Source organism: Myotis davidii, unplaced genomic scaffold (assembly GCF_000327345.1).
Source record: "Myotis davidii unplaced genomic scaffold, ASM32734v1 scaffold190, whole genome shotgun sequence".
In the NCBI taxonomy this organism is placed as follows: Eukaryota; Metazoa; Chordata; class Mammalia; order Chiroptera; family Vespertilionidae; genus Myotis; species Myotis davidii.
The window spans coordinates 1444889-1468618 of NW_006283440.1; the positions used below are offsets into that span (position 1 = coordinate 1444889).

The 23730-nt window shown below is 41.4% G+C and overlaps 1 protein-coding gene across 1 annotated transcript in view; it reads right to left on the bottom strand.

The window, feature by feature from the left end:
- LOC102772336 (chromosome unknown open reading frame, human C9orf3) overlaps positions 1–23730 on the bottom strand; it is a 341200-nt gene that overhangs the window by 286787 nt on the left and 30683 nt on the right. The window contains 2 exon segments of the mRNA XM_015564262.1: positions 4814–4980; positions 18707–19646. Coding sequence (XP_015419748.1) covers positions 4814–4980; positions 18707–19500 — 961 coding nt within the window. The 5' untranslated portion in view covers positions 19501–19646.

Genomic DNA, 23730 nt, shown 5'->3' on the forward strand with positions numbered 1-23730 from the left:
TATAAAAAAAAAGAAATACTGCAAAATAAAGGTAAAAGAAAACATCATTCTAAGGACTCAGAAGAAGAACAAGCCTCAGAAATGAATTTACTGTAGAAACCAAAAGCAGTTTAGGAAACTGCCATTCCCATTATGATACAGGAAGATATAACTTCTACGAAAATATATTTTAAAAGTATGGGAAGACAACAGGCTGAAACAGTATAAGAGACTGAGTTCAAAAGATAACAGATCAAAAAGATAAGGATTGTAAGGAAACTTAAATAACAATTTAAATCTACAATGGAATTACTAAAGAACAAAATGTTTCTATGGAAAATCAGTGGTGTAGAGTGTAAACAACAAATGAAAGGGCAAGCTACACAGACTGGGAGAATATATTTAAAATACATATATCTGATAAAAGGCTTATACCTAGAATATACAAAGCATTCTTTCAATCTACTAATAAAATAACCAAAAATCTCACATTAAATAAATGGGCAAACAACTTGAAGAGATGCTTTTCAAAGGAAGATATAAGAATGCACAATAAGTATGAAAAGTTGCTCACGATCATTAGTCCTCAGAGAAAGGCAAATTAAAACCACAACAAGCTAGCACTGGACACCCAGTCGGAAGGCTGACAATACCAGTGTTTGCAAGGATGCCCAGCAATGGTGCGGAAGGGGGAGGGAGAGGTTCTGATATATTGCTGGTAGAATACAAAATGATACAATCACTTTGGAAATGATTTGGCAGATACTTACAAAGTTAAACATGCATTTATATGATCCAGCAATTCCACTCTTAGGTATTTACCCAAGAGAAATGAAAACCTATATCCTCAGAAAGACTTGTACACAGTGTTCACAGAATTATTTATCACGATGGCTAAAAACAATTCAATTGCCCATAAACAGGTGAGAGGATAAACAAACTGTGCTTTATTCATATAATGGACTACTATTCACCAATTTTAAAATAATAAACTATTAACACTCACAAAAATATGGGTGACTTTTCCAAACATTATGCTGAGCAAACGGAGCCAGACACAAAAGAGTACACATGGAATGACTCTATTTACGTGAATCTTTGGCAGAGGCAAAATTAATCTACAATCACGGAAGTAGGGTCAGTGGTTGACAGGAGTGGGGTTTGGAGGAATGAATTAAGGAGAGATGGCAAGGGCATAAGGGGAGTCCTCGGGTAAAGGAAATGTTCTACATCTTCATAGGAGTGCTGATTAAATAAATTGGTGTTTTTCAAACTTCATTAAACAAGACAAATTGTGTACATTTTATTACATGCAAATTATCTATCTCTATAAAACCCTAATATGCAAATCAACCGAACAGCGGAATGACCGGTTGCTATGATGTGCACTGACCACCAGGGAGCAGACGCTCAATGCAGGAGCTTCCCCCAGACCACAGGCCCTGACTGGCAGCCCCCGACCGGCAGCAGCGTTAGGGGGAAGGGCTGGCTAACAGGTGGTGCCAGGCCAGCCAAGGCGGGTGCAAGCGGGCCTCCTTCTCCCCCTGATCGCCCCACTGGTTGCCCCACAAATCGGCCCTAATCACCAGCCAGTCCTAGGGACCCTACCTATACATAAATTTTGTGCACTGGGCCTCTAGTACTTTAATAAAGTTGATTAAAACCAAAGATACCCACAGCTAGCTTCTTTCTAGAAAGCTGTAAATTACATAAATAAAAATAATTCTATGAGCCTCTAGGCAGGAAAATCAGACTTTCAAGGAATTTTTAAAAAATTGTTATCAGCCCTGACTGGTTTGGCTCAGTGGATAGAGCGTCGGCCTGCGGACTCAAGGGTCCCGGGTTCGATTCCAGTCAGGGGCATGTACCTTGGTTGTGGGCACATCCCCAGTGGGGGGTGTGCAGGAGGCAGTTGATCGATGTTTCTCTCTCATCAATGTTTCTAACTCTCTATCCCTCTCCCTTCCTCTCTGTAAAAAATGAATAAAATATATTTTTTAAAAAAATTGATATCAGATTTCTCCTCAGAAATGCTAAGTAAGGCATGATAATAAAAATGTTTATAGTTGTTTAAGAGAGAAAAGAAGTCCTAAGAGTTTTATACCTAGCCAAGGATTGTTCGTAAGTGATAGAACTAAAAGCCAATCTAAATATGGGATGGCTCATAAAATGTACCACACATCCACTCTTCTAGAAAACAAATATTGAAAGAATTTCCCAAGTGCCTGAGAAATGATTCAAATTTAAAAGCTTAAGGATAAAGACAGTATAAATACTTACTCAAATATGATTTGAAACTAGATGAAGATATAAAAAAACAATAATTGTAATTCCTAGAAGATATAATACAAAAACAAAATACAGAGATAAGTCTGTCCAGTGTGGCTCAGTGGTTGAGCATCAACCTATGAACCAGGAGGTCATGGTTCAATTCCTGGTCAGGGCACATGCCCGGGTTGAGGATAAGATCCCCAGTAGGAGGCAGCCGATCAATGATTCTCTCACCACTGATGTTTCTATCTCTCTCTCACGCTCCCTTTCTCTCTCTGAAATCAAGAAAAACATATTTAACAAAATATAGATAGATAATATGAGTCCTAAAGCCCAACTGTATTCACTAAAACTGGGGAATGTGGATGAGGGAAGATGATAGAAGTAAATGCCCATTTAGTTCCTTATTTGAAAGAGTGAAGTCAAGAGCTATTGGTTCACTTACCTGTAAAAGATCCATTTATGAAATATCTATAGTCATAAAAAATAATGAGAAAGCTCTTAATACTCAGATAGAAATTATCTGTAAAACCAATTTATTCTAAAGGGTTGAGGTACAATTCAAACATATGTGCAGCATGCTCTGATCTGTGCAACAAGCGGAAAAAACATCTTAAACAAAGGAAACTGGTGACTTTGGTTACCTTGGGGGAAGGGCTTCTGGGTAGCTGGGAATTAGGAGTAAAAAGGAAATTTTATTGCAATTTTTTGTCCTTTGTTCATTTGTAAAACAAATAAACCATATAAATGAACCATATAAATGTTACCTATCTTTTTTTAATGTATTATCTGTCTTATTTTTACTTTGAAAATCAAGTAAATTCTCATTGAAGACTCTAGTATGTGTTAAATCTAGTTTATGATAAAGGAGACATCACAAGTTAGAAAAGATTCAATAAATTATCTTACAGCAACTTATTTCCTATTTGAAAAAAAACTGTAGTCCTCATTTCACAATCTTGACTAGAATAAACTACAAACAGATAAAGACTTAATGAAAATTTTAAATTAAATAAAAATATTAAAACAAAACAGATGAATCTCAGATCAAATAAAGAAAGACCTTCAAAGAATAATTAGACAGATTTCACTAAATAAAAATTAAAATCGCCAATAGATCAGAAACATAGTATGAAATTAAAAGGCATAGTAAAACTGGGAAAAGTACTTTTCATAAATATGATAAGATAAATATTTTTATATTTTAAAGAGCCAATCAAATTAAAAGGCTAAACAAAATTTTGAAAACCTCACTGAAGCCTCATTGTAAAAATGGGCAAAGGAAATAAAAAGTCAGGAAATGAAGATAGTTAAGGAAATTATAAGGACATGTAAAACCTCATTGATAATCGAACTAATCTATGTTAAAGACAGACCTTTTCTTGCCTAGCAAATGGGTGAAATTCATGGAAAATGGGGACCCTATAACTACTGATGGGTATGAAAATGTACTATTGGTACAACTGCAAATGGGCACAGCCTTTCTGGGAAACAACTTGAAATATGTACCAACAGCCTTATCCATGCTGAAAACTTTTGACTCAATAATTCTAATTTTATACTAAATGTCTCCTCAGGAATTTAATGCAACTTTATTTATAACAGGAAAAAACCTGGAAACAATAAAAATGTCTAAAAATACAAAAATGTTAAAATATGATATATTCGTACCATAAAATATTATGCAGACATTAAAATTATAGTTTAAAAAAATACTTAATGACCTTGGGAATGTTCAAAATACACCATAAGTGAAAAAAAGCTGTTATGTGCTATGACGGCAATTTTGAAATGACAATATGTACCATCTGTGTAGATTTTAAATACTGGAGGGAAATGCAACAAAATGTTAGCAATCATTTTCTCTAAAATTCTTTCATTTTATTACTTTTAATTTCCTGTAAAATTTAAAGTTTCTAAAGGTATGTGAGAGACACCTTATTTCAAATGAAGAAATGTTTCAATTATAAAAATTTCACCTGGAATCAAAATGCTTAGGCTCTCAGCGGAGTTAATTACTGCAATAAGCAAATAATCCCCAGACAGAACCTTGATCTGCATTAGCACTTGCCTTCCATCTTTTACACTTTGGGTTCAGAACTCTGAGGGACAGAGCTGGACTCGAACAGCTCTGGTGGGCCCGCCAACAGCAGCACTATCACTCAGCGTAATGAACTCCCTGTGCAATGAACCCCCGGTGCAGGCTCCAGGACCCAACCACAGACAACTCAACTGTAAGTAACGGTGTTTCCATGACATACTTGCCTGCCCAGAAAGTCTTCAACCAAGACCACCCACTTATGGCCCACAAACCACCAGGGCAGAGCAACCGCTGAAATACTCTAGGAACTGATAAGTCTGGCATGAAGAGCCCCTCACGCCTGCCCAGGCTCCCCAGAGCCTCCCCTCCCTGCTGTTTTCTCTGGCAGGATGTTTTCTAGCATGTTCATTCCAACCCAACTTATAAAGGCGCTCTTTAAAGTTGCGAAAAACAGCGCGTACTGGGTTCCTGGGTCCAGCGTGTGTGCAATACACAAAGAAGCACAGAACACATGTACAGTACCTTCCCGAAGCTGTGTTGGCTTGGCAGAATTTTCCCCACTCATTAAAACAACAAAAGATGCAGCTGCTCGGACTGTGGCCTGCCATGTTGACATGGCAACGGGGGGCTCCTGGCATGGGAAAAGGGCCCTGTTGTTTATGGGAGATCCCATAGTGTAAACACACGGCCTGCAAAAGAAAGACAAAGAGACAAAGGGGGAGAATCTTTAAAATAAGTTGTCACTTTTCTCATCTCCATGGTAGAGAAGGTTAAGTTGAGCTTTCAAAGAAAACACATTTGAGGCTTTGTAGGTGACTAGTTTCAAAGCATGTTGAACTGAAATTGCCAAGGGATGGCTAAGTGGTAATTTCTCCCAAATAAATTACTTAAATATGCAAAAAAAAAAAAGTAGTTTTTTAAGGGAGAAACATTTTTTGGTTAAAGTTTTAAACACTAGTCTTCCAAGTTAAAATATGTATTACCCTTGCCCTTCCCCTTAGGCTAGCTAACCTTATGCCTTTAAAAGAAAAAAGCTTTAGAGACATTCTTACAAAACTTGGAAAATATTCTGGAACAGAAAATATGTTTGGAGATCACTGAGATATTAATGTTTGGAAAAACAAGTTGGTGGTCTCAAGTCCAGTGCTGGTGGGCAGATATCCCAATCCTGGAAACCACCATCTCAGATGCAGCCCTTGTGGGAATCCTTGTGTGGAGGCCAAGAACAGGGGTAAACAGGACTACAGGTCCCCACTACCAGGAAGGCCAAGTGTGGCCATTACCAAAGCAAATTTGGGAAACCAATGGCATGACATTAGGGCTCATCCTGTTGCAACTAAAATATACACACCCATGGGCACCAAGAACAATCTCTTCCAGGACTGAGTCACTGCTGACAGAGATGGAAAAGACTGATGAGATCAAGGGAAAGGATTATTTTGACACCACTGTTTAGAAAGCACAAAACTTACAATTGGGAAAGTGTCTCAGAAAAATGTATCCACTTTTTTGCTTCACTATGATGAACATGTATTATGTCCCTAAAATGTGCCAAGAGCACACAGAATGATGGTTCCACTCTATCAGTCAGGGAGCAGCCAAGAAACGAGAAAAGAACCGAGGTCTTGACAAACAGAGATCATTTAATACAGGGAATTGGTTATACTAATGCTAGAAGAGCGGAGGAGCCAAACGGGGACAGTGAGGCAACCCAGAGGGTAAGCAGAGCAGTAAGTAGCTGTGACCCCTTGGGTTGGTGAAGCTGATGTTTCTAGATGTTGCCGGGTCATCTGGCAGAAGTCAGAGTCACAGTGGGGACCGTCCAATGGGTGCTGGGACCAGAGGAGGCTTGGTCACTGTTGGAGATGCCAAAAGAAACAGGGAGGGGAGAAGAAATGTTTCTCACCGACTCCTGCTCTCAAATTTTTCTACCAGGGCCACCCCCAACCCTCCCGAATTGGTCAGACCTACGAGGAAATAGAAGATGAGGGAGCCTAGGTCGTGAGGTGCCTGGTCATTCAGAAAAGATCACAATAAGGGCAGAACATGGACGGTAGGGCAGATAGGCAGGTACGGTCTCCCTTCCTGTAAGTGTCCGTGATAACTCACAGGCTTGACAAGGAGCAAGGAAAGATGAGAATTCAGAAGACTTTAATCCAGCCGTGGGCAAACTACGGCCCGTGGGCCGGATCCGGCCCGTTCGGCTGTTCTATCCAGCTCGCCATCCATGATTTTGTTCTGGCCCTCCGGTCCAGTTTAAGAACCCATTGTGGACCTCGAGTCAAAAAGCTTGCCCACCCCTGCTTTAGTCCTTCCTGGGTTTCTACCTTATTAAGTGCCTATGGGTAAGTCTCTTATCTCTCTGAGTCACATGTAAAATGGGATGGGACACAGGTTAGTGACTTCTATTGTCGGTTCTGGTCCATAAATCTATGATTCAGTATTCCAAGTTTATCGATCCAAGAACAAAATTTCATGGAAGACCCAGAATCTCCCATCAGTTTCAACAAGCTGTCCCACCTCAGGCTGTTTAAGGAGGAAGCCTGCCGGGGCTATCTCATTCCAGGCAGGGCTGCTGGTGGTGGGTATGTGGTGAGAGATATGCTATAGCAGCTCAAATAACTCAGCTAGGTTGGGTCAAGCATGCCTATTTCTAATAATTCTACCTATTAAGTGTTTTGTTTTTCCCCAAAAGCCCATCTTAGAGAAGGTCCCAAAAAGGAAAAGTGAGTGTTATCAGTGGAAACAAGGTGTATTCCCAGTAGCCAAATGGTAGGCATAACTCTTGCTTCCTCGGCAATGGCAAACCTTGATTTGCCATTGATCAAGCCATAGATCAAGGCTTGCTTTCTCACTGAAGCAGAATGGATCCCACAGTTTTTCTCAGTTCGAGAGCTATCAGAAGCCACTCCCAATCTCAGCAGACTTGAGGAGTTAAACTAATTAATGATGCTCACAGGGAAATGGTAGGCCCTTGCTTACCGCTCTCCTAAGGCTTTCTCTGCCTCATGCAAAGGGGAAGTTTCCTTATTATGGTCTTAAGTCCTAGGGTGCTCAGGCTAAGTCTAAAAGTATCTACACTCTCTTGCTGTTGTGCTCAGCACCTTATTTCCCTAGGACGACTCTGATGTTACAGGTCTCCCCTTCTCTGTACAGGGAACAAATCCTCCCCAGAATATTAGCTTGCCAAGAGGTTTATTCTCCTTTCCCTATAAGGTTGGGTTGGAGGCCATGCTAGCATATTAATATGAATTTCACCTGTGACCTTAGGGATGCGATCCCCAAGACTTCCCCATCAGCTTCCATACCTCTTCCCAGAATAAGCAATCAGCTGTAGATGAGGTCATATCTGAGAAACACTGCAGAGGAAGAATCAGGACTTAGCGATTTGCTGAAGGAGAGGGGAAAGAAGAGAAAGGCCTCTCTGAGGGAGCCAGCTTCCAAGTTGGTCCCCAATGGCCCCTACCTCCTTATATTCACACCCTTGTGTAGTCCCTTCGCACGCTGTATGAGGGTTAGTCTGTATCACTTCTGAGATTAGATTATTTGAAAATCTGTGCCTTCCATTTTAGGGGTTCTTTTCCCTCTGTCTTTCTTTCTCTTCATCACTGACCCTGGTGGCGGAATCCAGGTGCCCTGGCAGGAGGACACACTGGGAGCCTATGGAGGGCCCACGTGGGAGAAATGGAGACCTTCGGCCCACAGTTAGCAAGGATGTGCAGGTGACAACAGCCAGGCCTGTGAGTTTGGAAGAGGACTGTCCAGCTCTAGTCAAGCCTTGAGATGCTTGCTCCCCAGCAGAATGCAACCTTGTAAGAGATACTGGGCCACAACCACCCAGCTAGGCTGCCCCTGGGTTCCTCATAACTGTGAAATAGTAAATATTTATTCTTTTTAACTGTTAAGTCTAGAAATAGATAACAGAATTTTCTCAGGTTTCTGGCTCAATTGATAAAATGAGTGATGCAGTTATTCAACAAGAAAGGTAACTCAGGACCACAAGCAAGGTCACAAGAAGGGTCAGGAAGAAGAGTTCCTACCTGTGTATTCTATATATATAAAAGACTAAGTGACCATCTGACCATCGGACTGGTAGCTACGACATGCACTGACCACTAGGGGGAAGATGCTCAATGCAGGAGCTGCCAAGCTGCAGTGACTTGGCAGCGGCAGTTCTCGGGACCCCAAACCAGAGAGGAGGGAGCCCAATTGCGGGGTGCGTCATCCAAGAACTGCCCTCTCGCAATCCAGGACCCCTCAGGGGATATTGGAGAGCCAGTTTCGACCCAAACCCCTCAGGCTAGGCCAAAAGACCCCACCTGCCAGAGGGACCCTGCTCACTCCACAGATGCCCTTCAAGCCGCGGCACTGCTCCTGGGGCAGCCGGCCCGGGAGGGACTGTGGGAGGTTGGCTCCAGGGTGTGTCCGGCCCATCTGGCCCAGACCCGTCCCACCAGCCACCTTCTAGTTAATTTCCTTTCAATGTGCACGAATCCATGCACCAGGGCACTAGTTTGCATGTAAAAGGCTTTACACACCATATGGCCGAGCACATTTGTATGAAGGCAGAGAGAGTGACTTCCTAACCTCAAACAGCATAGTGTCCAACAGTGGGACTGAGTGTCTGAAATCAGGCTAATCTCAGAAAGTTTAAAAATGATAATTTTATATCTTAGTGTTTTTGTTACAGGCAGATTTGAGTCTGGGTGTCACACTTCAATAGCGGGGTGGGGATGGGGGAGAGATCCTTCCATTGGCTGATTTTTTAAAAAGCACGTTATCACCATCCTTTTCTCTATTATTAGAGAAATTCCTATTCTCTAGTTCTCTATTGCCTAATTCCCTAATTCTCTATTATTTCCCCTTTAAAACTGTCTACTACTAGGTATTTTGCTCTAGAGTTTTGTCCTGATCCCCCTGTCATCTCCTGAAGGCTCTTTCTGCCACACTGTGCCTGGGCACCTGACTCTCCCTCCAAGGGACTTGGCCAGACCCAGGAAGCTCTCACCTCCAACCTCCCCACTGTCCTTACCATTCTCTCTTCTTACCCTCCTCTTTTCATGGCAGGGCATCCTTTCTGCTAAAGACTCTCTGTTTTCTTTCTAGCTTCCCATTTGGTCTCCAGACCTATAACTATTAAATTGTGGATCAAGTCAGGTGTATAAAAGCCACACCCATAAATATAAGACTCAAACACTTTCTTATTGGAATATGATCATAAATCAGGAAATAATCACAAGAGAGGCCCTAGGCATAATTTCTTGAAAATGCAGCTTCTCCTTGTGCTCCCAGCCTACTCCTTTCCTGGCCTTTCCACTCCTCACTTCCCAACATGCCCAAACCAAGCGCCAGTGACTTTATAACCAACTAGAGGCCCATTGCACAAAGAGATTCATGCAATAGGCCTTCCTTCCCCTGGCTGCTGGCACCGGTTTTCCTCCGGCACCTGGGACACAGGCCTTCGCTCCGGCCGCAGTGGAGAAGCCAAGCCTGGAGGCTTCTCTGCTCTGGCCGCAGCAGAGAAGGCAAGCCTCTTCAGTCTTCAGTCGTCTTCAGTCTTCAGTCTTCGCTCGGGCCAGAGCCTTCAGTCTTCGCTCCGCGCCTGCATATGCAAACTAACTGCCATCTTTATTGGGTTAATTTCCATACTCATCCTGATTGGCTGGTGGGCGTAGTGGAGTGACATTAATTTGCACGTTTCTCTTTTATTAGTGTAGATGGCCTTCTGAGCTTTTCTAACTTGATATCTTTATGCACATAGTGCAAATATCTAACAATTTAGTTAAGTCACTAAGAGAAACAAGTCGTGAAATGGAATCAATGGAGCTAGAAACCATGAAGCCCATCGGTCGACGCTGGATCGACAAGTGAGCTGGACCACCGGGAATTGTTCATCAGGGTGACAGCACAAAGAGCACCCAAAAGCACAGAGGAAGCAACCAGTCACTTCAATGAAGGGAGGAAAGACGGGACTTTGGGGAACAACATCAACATTAATGATTTTTACTATCACTTTAATCATCTTTCTTAGTGATCCCCTAGTCAACACACTAAGAGAAAAAAGAAAAAGCCTGAGAGGTATAGATCGGAAGCCCCCTAAGTCTGACCGTCTGAAAGAGGAGCCAAGTGCAGTCACAGAGGTTCAGAGGTACAGAAGCTGGAAGAAGACCAGAAATTCAAAACCAATCGGAGGACACCATGTGCCATCTGGTGAACAGGGACAATACGCACATCCAGATTTCACATATTACAGATGATTGGACAGTTGTTTGCATCTGCACTCAAATGAACAACATCCAAAAGTTAATGTCTCATAAACAGCTTACAAAACTATCGAGAATAAGACTCGGCCCTAGCCAGTTTGGCTCAGTGGATAGAACATCGGCCTGTGGACTGAAAGGTCCCGAGTTCAATTCTGGTCAAGGGCAGGTACCATTGTTGCAGGCTCCTCCCCAGCCTGGGTGTGCACAGGAGGCAACCAATTGATGTGTCTCTCTCACAACAATGTTTCTACTTTCCCTCTCTCCCACTCTCTCTAAAAATCAATGGAAAGATATCCTCGGGTGAGAATTTAAAAAACAAAAAAATCAGATTCATTTTTAAATAAAAATTCAAAGTGTGTTTCTGAGCCAATGAATACTAAGTGATTTAAATGTGTCTGACTCAGGACTTACCTTGTAAACATGACACCAAATTCACTCATTTTTATGCTAGAAACATAAAAACTGAGGGTTAAAATTCCTCTCTGCATGGTGACTTAAGGGTAAAGATGGCTCCCCTCATGTAAGCATTAAATAAAAACTACATGGAGAGCTGGCTCCTACCTGCCATGCCTCAAGAGGGGAAGAATATCTATGTGCATTTATAAACATGCTCCACAGTTATCTGGATGTGTGATCACTGAAATAAATGCAGCTGTGTTTATTCAATGTGCACAGCCTTGCACCTCGGCCATGTTGCTAAAACCTGCCAGCTGGAAATTCTCTGATGCTCATAACTTCATTATTTCCAGACTGGATAATTCCTTCCAGCACGCAAAGGAAAACTCCCACATCACGGCTCATGGGAGACTCCTGGGGGAGCCCAGTTAGCTGCACGGGAGCTGTGGGAGTGGGAAGAGGACACCGAAAATAAAAAAGAAAACAGGATAATACAGGGGCTGGGAGGCAGGCCCATGACTTGCTGCCTTTAAAGAAGGAAAGTGAGGAAGAACCTGTTGGAATAACAATTGCCTCAGCCTGTTACATGTTTGTGTGTTTGCAGAGGATGAGACATACTATGTTGCTTTGATCTGAATGTGTTCCCCCCACTTCTTAGGTTGGAATCCTAGTGCCCAATGTGATGGTGTTAGGAGGTGGGGCCTTTGGAAGATGCGTAGGTCCTGTGGCAGAGTGCTCATTAGTGAGATTAGTGCCTGTATAAAGGTGGCTGACAGAACTCCCAGCCTCTCCCACCCTGCGAGGACACAACCAGAAGTCAGCAGTCCACAAACCAGAAGTGGGCCTTCACAGAACCCAACCATGCTGGCACCCAGATCTCAGACTTCCAGCCTGCAGGACTGTGAAAATAAATCTGTTTATAAGCCACCCAGTCTGTGGTATTTTGTCATAGTAGCCTAAGCAGACTGAGACCTATGCCATTGATGAAAAAAACACACACACAAAAACACCAACTTGTAGGGGATTGATTCAAACCATGTATTTCTTTCTCTTCAGTTGACTACTGTATGCATTTGTCCTTTTGCAGTCGTGGTAAAAAGGGGACTATTTTTAGTTTTAAAAATGTTTCAAGTTCCATTACTGTCCATAAAATCACCCATTTTCAGAGACTTAGTTATCACTATTCAGTGACTGGGGAACGGGCTGCTCAGGTGAAGCGGGTAGGAGGTGAGGAGTTCCCAGTTGCCTGGCTGTGAAATGATGGGGTGTTTTCCCACAGTGAGGCACTGATCTGGTCACTGGAGGCCAGGGGGCCGCAGATGTGACAGCTCAGAGGGTCACATTCTTTCTTTCTTTTTTTTATAATATATTTTATTGATTTTTTACAGAGAGGAAGGGAAAGGGATAGAGAGTTAAAAACATCGATGAGAGAGAAGCATCAACTAGCTGCCTCCTGCACACCTCCGTACTGGGGATGTGCCTGCAACCAAGGTACATGCCCTTGACCGGAATTGAACCTGGGGCCCTTCAGTCCCCAGGCCGATGCTCTATCCAGTGAGCCAAACCGGCTAGGGCGAGGGTCACATTCTTACATAGGCTTCCCAGGGTTACAATATCCTCAGGTCTCCATCAATTCCACTCCATCTGTTCTCTTTCCTGCATCTGACCTTTTATACGACTCCCTGATCTCATTAAACCCATTAAAGTCTCCATTGCAGGTGAGCAACCCTATTACCTTCTCGTGCCACAAAAGCCAAGAGCCAGACTACCCAAACAGGAAGAGTAAAGTATGACTCTCTCTCCTGCATGCGCATACACACATGCACGCACACACACATGCGCGCACAGATCTTTATATCACTCTACTTCATGGCACAATTACCAAAACCAGGATTCATCAATCATACTGAACGTATGGCAGGTCAAAGAAGAATGCTGCTTTGACTCAGATTTTCTGTATAGTCAAACTGGACTGGACTGAATAAAAGTAGCTTTGAGTCAGAAATTGACCACTTTTCACCAGAGTTGTTTTGGATGCAAAATAGTCAAGCTGCAAATAAAAGCAAAGACAGCATTTCTCATCTGGAAGTCCCTTGTAAATATAGAATTTTACATCTGGAAATTATTTGGAGATCCTCAGATGGAACCTTCTCATCTTATACATGAGAATTAAGTTTCAGAGAAGTAAAATGACTCAGTGAAGTCACACAGCTAGTTGGCGGCATGGCTCTGAGGAGTACTCAGGTCTTGTGGCTCACACCTTCTAGTTCCTTTTAACATATTATACTTTTGGTTATAGTTTGTTGTGTTTTGTTATTTTCTGTTGATGTTGGTTATTCTTTTTGTTGTTGCTGCTGTTTGGTTGGTCATTTTGGTGACTTGTTTAAGACAGTCTATTGCCTTTTCTCCAAAGACTCGATGGGATTCTGAGAAACAGAGGTGGTTCTATGTGCAGCCAGGGGAGAAAGAGGCTAAAGTAGAACCCTTCCAAACCTTGCCAGGTTTGGAATTTTTGATTCCTCTTTTGCAGTTATACAATGATATTATATAATTAATATGTGTTTCCAGTTCAGTTCTCATGAATTTTGTGTAGGTCTCTGGAAGCAAATAAGAAAAAAATTAATTGTAGAAAGATTCCTTTTAGATTTTAGAATCTCTTCTGAAAGATCTCTTGCTCATTCTTCAAATTTTAAAACTTTCCTTTATAGTGAGATGTAAAACTGTAAAACTATTTTAGTGGAGGAGAAAACATGTTTTAACATCTGTTTTTGATGTCAAACTAAAAATACTCCAAAAGTCTACATCTTTCTTGGTCCAATAGCTGAGCAATAAATATAATAGAAAAAAAATCGCTCCCCTTTGTATTTTGCCAAATTCATACTGGTCTTGTCTAAAACAAAGAAACATCATAGAAATTTAGAAAATTTAAAATTTTAATATTACTTTAAATTACAATGTATTTTCCTGATCAGTTTATCGTTAACAATGATTCAAATAATTATAGTTTTAAAAATAAATTTACTATATTTAACTGAATTTCCCCTCCACTCAACTCATGGCCAGCAATGTCATCAGCTTAAGCCCAGGTCTCCTAGACCACTTGGCTGGTTCCACAAACTATTTTAATGACACTAAGGGAAAAGGGAATGGGTTACCAGAGAGAATGCTTTGGTTTTAACTAACATTTCATTCAGTGGAATGGAAAAAAAAATGTGGGAAAATGCAGAAAGTACATAAACTTTGAATAAAGATTACCATCTTTGAAAGCTTTTTTTTTAATGTTTATTAAGAACCTAGAATAAAAAAGATACTAAGTCCCCTTCTTTCTAACTTAGCAAGAACACCTTTACACATTCTTGGTCCTGTCTCTGTTCTCAAATAGTTCTTCCGAATATTTTTAAAGAGTACGGACACAAAGTAAACATTGCTTCCAAGATCCAAATTCTATCAGATTGTTATATGTGTTTGCTTCATCAGTCATTTTTTAACGTCAGCTAAAAGGCATATCTGAGTGACGGACACAAGAAAGAGCATTTCAGTTCAAGCACTGCCACAGCCCCACAATGGCTACACCAAAGTAGGAAAAGGTAGCTTTTATACTTCCAGATACTTTATTGACAATGATTGGAAGGAACAACTTTTATAGCTTCAAATGTATTTTCAGTTCTCCAGAGAACACTACCACTTGGTAGAAATGAGAGGACAGCCCTTACAAAAGGGGGACTTCAGGGTGGAAAGATAGTAACTTCTTTCCAAATTTGAAGTTTATTTTTTTAACCAACTTTTTTATTTTGAAACAGTTTTAGATTTTTTTAAGTGCAAAAATACACAGAGTTCCCATATACCCATGCCCAGTTTTCCCTATTATTAACATCGTATACTACTAGTATGTTACATTTGTCAGAGTTGATGAGCTAATATTGACACAGTATTATTAGCTAAATTTTATTCAAATTTAGTTTTTCTCTAATGTCCTTTTTCTGTTCCAGGATACTACATTACCTTTAATCATCATAGCTCCCTAGGTGGTGGGTTTCTAAGACTTTCTTTATGTTGACCTGAGTTTTGAGGAGTGCTGGCAAGGTATTTTGTTGAATGTCCCACCATTGGAATTTATCTGATGTTTTCCTCTTGGTTAGACTGGGGTTATGGCTTTAGAGGAAGAAGATCACAATGCTGCCCTTCTCATCACATCACACCAAGGGTGCATACTATCAACATTACTTTGCACTGTTGATGTTACCCTTCATCTCCTCACTGAGGTGCTGTTTGTCAAGTTTCTCCAATGTAAAATTGCACACACACACACACACCCCTCTCCATACTGTCCCCTTGGGAAAGAAGTCACTATGTGTAGGCCACACTTAAGGAGAGAGGAGTGATGCCTCACTTCCTTGAGGACAGAGTATCTACAGAACTTGGACTTCTGCACCATGGATTTGTCCATTCTCCTCCATTTGTTTATATATATATATATATATTGGGCTCAGATATTTATTTTATACTTTACATTATCCAAAGCTATTTTCTTTACTTTGTTGTCCAGCATTGGCCATTAGGCGTTCTTTCACATGGCTCCCTGGATCTTTGACGTGCACCCAAGTTGCAGGTTGTAGCTGCTGTTTGAGCATTTCCTTATGTTCTGGCCCTACAAGATGCTCCAGGCTCATCTTATATATTTCTTGTCCCAGGTCCTACCCATTTCTCCAAGAAGCCCTGGTTTCTTTATTGGAGAATGGCCGTAGAAACCAAGATCGGGAACCTAGTGTGTGTTCATGCTCCTAACCTTTCTAACTGACAAGCAAGGAAATACGTGTGTATGCAAACCCTTGGAAACACCATCTCTATACTTATTTCCATGTGCAACCATCCATAGCTACTAGTGTATTAAATATGAGTTCATAGTGATGTCTCTAGTTCTAATCCATTTCCACATGCATTTTTCTAGCCACTTCCCCTTCCTCATCTATAACCTTGCACTTCAACAGTGAGACGGCCAGCTCCCACCATCTGCCATTCATTTACTTAATTGTTCAATTCTAGCATACAGGTATAGTGATACCAAAATTGTTAAACTGTAGACCCCTGGGAAACAACTTTACCAACTGCGGTACTGTGTGCAGTTTCCTTTGCCTTTAGTATTATATATTCCACACATTTCCAAAGTTATCTAGGTCAGTGTCCCTTACCCCTACCCCTTCAGGGAGGTTGTTTCACACACTTTCATATAATTAGATTGTTTTGTCACATTTTGTATTCCACGCTGGGTTCCTCTGACATCCTAAGTGATTATTTATTTATACAGAATAAAACAACATGAGTTTATTCTGGATAAAGGGTGTGGTGGGGGTAAGAAGGGGAGAAGCCACTGATGGAACTTGAAGGGAAATGAACCAATTTAGAGGTTACTTAAGTTTCTGTCTAAAATAGGCTTAAAAGAGAAATTTATTGAAAATTACCACAATTCATTTATTTTTTAAATGTATTGAAATCTTTGCATACAGTAAGGGACATAGTAAAGATCAAATGTAAGAAATATAGCTCTTTTTTACAATTAGACATGGATTTTTCTAGGAGCTTTCAGTAAGTTTATTCAATTTTCCTACTTGTAAAATAAGAATAAAAAGTTTCTCATCTAGGACTAAGAATTTATGATAGGTACACTGATAGTATTCTGCATCCAGAGGTAAAAATGTAACAACTATTTAAGTTTTAATGAAAGGAAATACGCTCTACCCAGTTACATTTTTCACATAATTGTGAAATTTTATATTTTCACACAATTATATTCATAAAACATTGCAACCCTGATAATTACTATTCACTCATATCACTAAGGAATTATTTCTGTCTAGAAATTTGAGATCCTTTGGGCATTTTAAAGTCCTTAAAGTATAGAAAGTTACCAGTATATACCTAGATTTATTCTTAAGCAAGTGGGAGAATTTACAAAGGTTTGGTGGCTGTTCATGGAAGATAATCTTAAATAAAATCCCCCCCCAAAAAAAGGAGGAGAAAAAACATATTTTGAGGATTAAAAAAACACAAAACAACTTATTATCCTTGTACAACTGCATAAATGCCATGTCTGTACTAAAAAATAACCACAAACTTCCAAGGATACAGTTTAAACTCCTGCTGTGATCATGCATTTTATTAAATTATCAGAATTTATCAAGAATCAATTCACCAAGTCAGCCTTTGCAGGAGCAGACTGTGCCCAAGGACCTCTTTAGTTCTTATGGAAGCCAGCATTTATTCATTCCTAGTCAACACTTTACATGTAATGCAGTTCACAAGTCTACTCTCTTTGCAGTGAGCACTGAGCAGACAGACATGTTTGAGGCCATTAATGAGTATTTCTTCCCAATACTGTCAATGGTTTCTTATTCCCCATTATTCAATTCCAAAAATAGTATCTGTGAATATAAAAACTACAATTTCCTAGTTAAGTATTCAGAGACAATATAGTTAAATCTTACTGAAAACCCATCCTTAATAAGTTCAAAACAACTTTGAAGTTACAATAAGAACACCTGTTTCTTTCCCCTCCTAGTCTCCCAAGGACATCCAATAAGTTATTCTACAAATAAATCACAATGCTTTGTACTGATGTAAGTTTGTACCAACCCTGCAATTTCCCAAAGGCTGCCCCAGACTCCCGCAGAAATAAGACAGGAAGTGAATGCATTCCAAGCAGGGGCAGAAGACCAGAGCGGGAGGCAAGATTAGAGGCAAGGAATGGGATAATTAGAGCTCAAAGTCAAACTGATGCTTTAAAAAAATCTAAGAGGCTTTTTGGGGGGTGGCTGGAGAGAGATGTAAGCAGTTTGCCGAGACCACTGTCTCCATGAGGGGAGTCCAATGCTACAAAAGAAGGCGCTTAAACAAGCTCACGGAGATCAATGGTCCCCCAGCCTCGCTCTGCAGGAACTACCATATTGATGTGTAGTACGTTAGCACAAAGAAATAGTTAAAATAATGCGGGCTCTATAAAGTTTGATTTTAAAATTCTCATTCTCAAAATCCTGAACAACCGTTGGAGGAAGGGCAAAAAGAACAGAACAAATGGCTCCCTAACCTAAATACATCCCCTGGAAATCGATGCCTGTCAGTTTCTTCTCCCCACACTAAATCCGGGGTCTCCCGGGTTTCAAATACTATGACTCACGGCCAAGGTGAGTGTGCACTGTCAGCAGGACTGTCACACCCTCACAAACAGACCGTTTGAAGGCGTGGGAGGTTCGCATATAAAGTCCGGGAGGCAGAGCTGCCCAGAGACAGGTGCCGTGAGCAAGTCACAAAGCAGAGCTGGCTGTTTGGAGGCACTTCTCACTGACCCAGCTTGGCAGCGGTCCACTCCCTCAGGGGAACGCGGGAGCCCTGAGGAAATCTGTACTCAGAGACACGCACCACTCCCATCCACAGCACTGGGAGTCGCCAGCAGAGATCTTAACAGAGGGTGAGGCTGGGGATGTAAGCATGAGGCTTGCCCTTTAATTCTCCTAACTCAGAAATACGGGCACTTAATACAGTAAGCTCTTCGCCCTGACTGAAGGGAAGTAAACCTATTAAGAGCTGAGCATGCTTGGGAATTTACCTGCTTCGCTGTGGGTCTAAGGATTGGAGGCTGACTGGGCGATGCCACAGATGGAGAGGCAACCTTTGCAGAGTTGGTCCCCTGTCTGAGAGCGCTCCTGCAAAGGCTCATCTCCCAGCGCGGGAGATCAACAGGCAGGGGCTGCGGGGTACCTACCTGCCACTCTGGTCTGAGGTCCATGTGACTGATCGCCCCTGGGGTTTGGTTCTGTACCGTATCCTTATGGCATGAGGAAAAGCCGTAGCTGTCTGAGCCCCTGTCTTCCTGATCTGCAAGCTCCACGTGTCAGTGTCAAACAGGAGTTCCCCACAGCCAGGCGCCAGGCTGCACCGAGCATAACAGTCTAACTGCTCCCTCCAACGATCTGCAGGCAGAGTCACAAGTTCACGTACAATCTGATTCCTGAGCTCAGAAACAACCGTGAGCTTGGGAGACCTTGTAAATTTTTCAATACCTGGCACGGCAGCAACATCCACCTCCTCAACCCTTAACACAGATAAATCACAGCAGTCCAACACCAGCAAAAAATCCTCACTCCCATGATTCCCTGTGTCACAGCAGTGCTTTGAGCTAGAAATCCCATAAGTCTGTTCCTGGTTGTCATGGTTACCATCTTTACCAGAAGTATCTCTTTCACCTTTACCACAAATTGCAAAATCACTGTATCCCATCTGAGACAAGGAGGTCCTTGTATCTGCCACAGGGACGTGGCAGGGTTCCGGCTTCCTAAACTCGCAGGCTTCGTTTGACCCTGATCGGCAGGCTTCCTCGGTGGAACCACTCTTCTTCCTGGATCTGTTTCCAGACTCCAAGAAAAGCACTAAGGTGCCATCGATGATTTGACTTTCAAAATCCACATCTAAATCCAGTACATAGTGCTTCACAAGTATGTGGCTGGTGTTGGCCATGAGGGGCAGGTCATCTCGAGAAGGGTCCAGCTTTATGTCCATGGTGTGGGTTGTTGAGAGCTTTGTTAAACTCTCAGAAGGGGCTTCCTATCTGCCTTACTCATTCGGAACTGTAAACGGCTGTCTGTCCAAAAAAAACACACAAAACACCCTGATTCACAAATGATGGTTCCACAGCCTTCCGTCCCCTGCCAAAGAAGAAAAACACAATTAGACAGAATTCCGAGACCCTAAATGCTCCTGTAGCCACTGCTCCTTCAAAATGACTACCTTCTTCAATGATCCCCCAATGTGGTAGAAGCTCATGGCAAGCAGGCCGATGAATCTTTGTGACTGGCATCAAAGAAAGCTGCATTATGGGTTTCTAAAAATATTCCAATTACCAATGGAATGGAAGGGGCTTCCACAGAGCCAGAAGAATCCTGCTCCAGACTTGAATAGTCCTTGTTTTGTAATAAAAGAGCAATTGTTATGCAAAAGCATAACTGAGCATCACTGTACCTCTTGTTTTAAAATATATTAAATGTATCATTTCTAATTTTGTGCATCAAAAGATAAGTGATTGTTTCTCTGCTGTGATTCTAAGTAACAAATGTGAATGAAGGCTAAATGGCCTCATACATTTTATTCTTTGAGAGTAATAATTTAATACATATAATGCAACTCCAGGGATTAATGTACTTTTCACATTAGGACCACTCTCATATCAGCACTTCCAGTAAATTACAGGAAAATGAGCCAATTTACCAGGAGTGCATTCTAAGTATTCCTCTGAGATTTGTTCATGGAGATTTTTCAAATTTATAGTTAAATACTCAAGGTATATCATTACATCTTAATAGCTGAAAACCCATTAACATTCTGGAGAATAGCCTTCTTGTGGCAAACAAAAAGGTCTTCTCATTTGAAAAAAAAAAAAGTATGCAAATACCTATAAAAAAGGAAGGAGAGAAATTAAAATGTAGAAACAGATGTTGCAATAAAATGCCCAAGTTCTTCATAAAAGTTCTGAATCAAAATGTATTCTTATTTTATTATAGCAATCCAGTTAAAAAATTTGAAATTATTTCAGTCCCTGTTGTGTACCTAATTTGTTTCAGCATAGGCTGTTTATTATTATTCTTTTACCAAAAGTGGAAAAATAAAAACTCTAGCAGAGTAGGTATATTTAAAATGATTTTTGTATTTATAACTATCAGGAGGTATTTTTTTATCAACTACAAAAATTACTTGCTTGACTTTTCAAGTAAAACTGAGCCTTGCCTTGTTTATTCTGTTTAACTCCTCCTCACTTCCCTTCGGACCTTCTTCATGTCTGCTAGACTCTCATTTCCCTCCCCTCCAGAGTCTCACTCCAGCCATCAACGCCTTTGACTTTTCATTGTCCACCTCTCCACAGGCCATTCCCTCGTGAAAATCTCGCCCAGCCTTAAAAGATCTGGCTTCCTGCAGCCTTGCAAAATCTGTTTCCATGCGATTTTTCCGGTCATGGAGACCACACTTCTTTTGCATCCTTGACCTGTAGCCAAGGGCCTGCTCAACACAGTGCTCCCTGAAGAGGATCCCACACCTCCTTGCTTCCTGGACTAAGCAATGTGCCATAACTGGAGTGCTCCTGGCTTCCACCTCCCATATCCACCTCCCAAATTCTTTTCTCCCTCCACAACCAGTTCAAGTGCAATCCCCTCCCAAAATCCCACCCTGCTCCCTGCTATTCCTCTCCCTACCAAACTGTACATATTAACATACATTTTGACTTTCAGGAGTAATAGAAATTGAGAGAAATCAGAGATGCAAAGAAAAACCTGAGATTACTTCATGGAAATGCTGGTACTTCCCTTGGTCCTGAAAAGTCAATAGGCCAAGGAAGTAGGCCAGAGTGTTTTTTCTTTGCTTCATGAAAGCGACTGAACTTGTGACCCAAAGAATAATAATCTATAATAATAAAAGCGTAATATGCAAGTCGACCGAACGGCCAAACAGCAGAACGACTATCTGGACGACCACACAATGACAAACATTGGCGCCAGGCCAGCCAAGGCAGGTGCAGTGCGATTGGTCAGGAGCCCCGCCATTGCCCCATGATTGCCCGGCAGAAGGAGGCCCAGACCCCTGGCCGGTGCTGCTGTGGTGGATGGGCTGGGCCTCCCTCTGCTGGGCCATGGATCACGGGGACTGCGAGAGGGCACAGGCCAGGCTGAGGGACCCCCTCGTCCCCCGAGTGCACCGGGCCTCTAGCCTTCAATAAAGCCATTGGCTATGCCTATGTAATGAAAAACATGGATGTTAAAAATTCATCCTGCTGGCATTTGGGGCTGCTACCATGTAGTATTTTGTTGGTTGAACTCTTTAAAAAATGTTCAATAAAATAGAAATCCTGAATACACACACACATACACACACACACACACACACACACACACACACGGAAAATCTGAATCAGCTGAGATAGGATTAACTTAGTAGCTATCTAAACTATCATATTTACAGAAGTATGGTTGAGCATTTGTAATAGTACTGACATAACCATTCATTGTTCAACCCTAACAGATTCCTTCGTTTATTTCTGAAAATTAATATAACTTAAGAATAAAATATATTCCATAGAGCAGTTTTCACCACTCTGTCCCTAGTGGCAAAGAACAAGCCTACCTTTGAGTTCTATCTATCCATGCCTGTCAACATCGTCTTGTTTGCCATCCTAACTGGCAATCCTTTGGTTCTCTTCAGTGGATTCTTGATTATATTCCCCATAGATGCAATTCTAAACCTTCTTTTAATTTTCCAATTCCATGCCTGCTGAATCATTCTCAGATAATTATGTGGCCTCCTACTTTACTGAGATGATTTTGAATTTCTGACACTCCATCATGCCTCAAAGATCTCTAGTTCTGCACAACTATTGCTTTCTGCTGATTCAGAGGAAACAATAGCCCTTCTCACCAAAGCTAGTTCCCCTCCCCTGGAATCCCAGCTTCTGGGGTGTGAGAGGGCCAAATAAATAGCACTCTTCTTCAACTTCTGAATTCTAATCATACTGAGAAATGAGATGAGGAGAGAGACCAAAATATCACCAGGTTTACTGATGAAGGCTAAACTAAGTGATATGGTTTAGCGTGGGAGCCAAAGACACCTGAAAACCGAAGCCCCAAATTTGATAGATTTACCCGTAGGGTCATGGGCAATGCTGGCTCAGGTCAAAGCTCCCAGACAGGAGGTACCCTCTCGGTAAGGCAGAGGGAGAAGTAAGGACAACAGCCCTCTGTGGTTAGGATTGATGTCCAAAAGCAAATTTAAGGAGCTGAGCTGAGCAGAGCACACCCAGTTCCTTCTTCCCAAACTTACCAGAATGGCGCTCTACGTCTTTGCAGGTAGAAGTGACCAAGGAATGTTAGAGTAATTAAGAGGAAAACAGGAAAGGAAACATCAGATATGGGAAAGAAGTGTTCCCGCCAACATCACCCTCTCCCATGAATTTGGAATCTTGTTTCATTTGACATTTTTTCTCTTGCCTACATTTTGTACTTTTCCATGTCTCTATCCTATTCCCAATGTTTCAACCACCCCCAGGCTGCCATCTTTAAAAACATACACTGCAATATCTATATATAAAAGTATTATGTTGTGCACCTTACACTAATAGAATGTTATATGTCAATTATATTTCAATACAACTGGAAAAAAGAAAAACATAAAAAACTATATTTGGCAAAAAAACCCAACCAAACAAAAAAAACTATATTTGGCCCTGTTGCCCATTTGACTAGTGTTAATTTCATTGAACTTAGGAACTGAAAAATTCCTTAGGACTCTCTTAGTCCAACTCTCTAGTTTAACAAATGAAGACAATGAGGCCCAGGGAGGAAAGGAAATTTGTGCAAGGTCATCCATTTCCTTTGCTTTTCCACTGGCTGATGCTTTTCCTTGGAATTCTCATCTCTAGCTCTCATGGCCATTTCCTTCACATTGGCCAAGTCATACATTGAACGTCACCTCCTAAGACTTGTCCATATCTCCATTCTACCTTTGTAAATCTTCTTTAAGTTGTATGGACTAGAATCAATCTGTACTGAAATGGCTTTGGGGAAAAGAGAATTTTTAAACCAGCCCCATCGCCTTTGCATGTTTTCTACCTAAGTTATGTATAATGTGTAAGTCTAGTATAATGTGTTGCTTATTACACCTATTTTGTACTTGCCTTAGATTCATGAGTGACCCAAATCTCCCTTTTCTGCAACCATAACTCTCACTGACATCAATCAGGGTCACAGT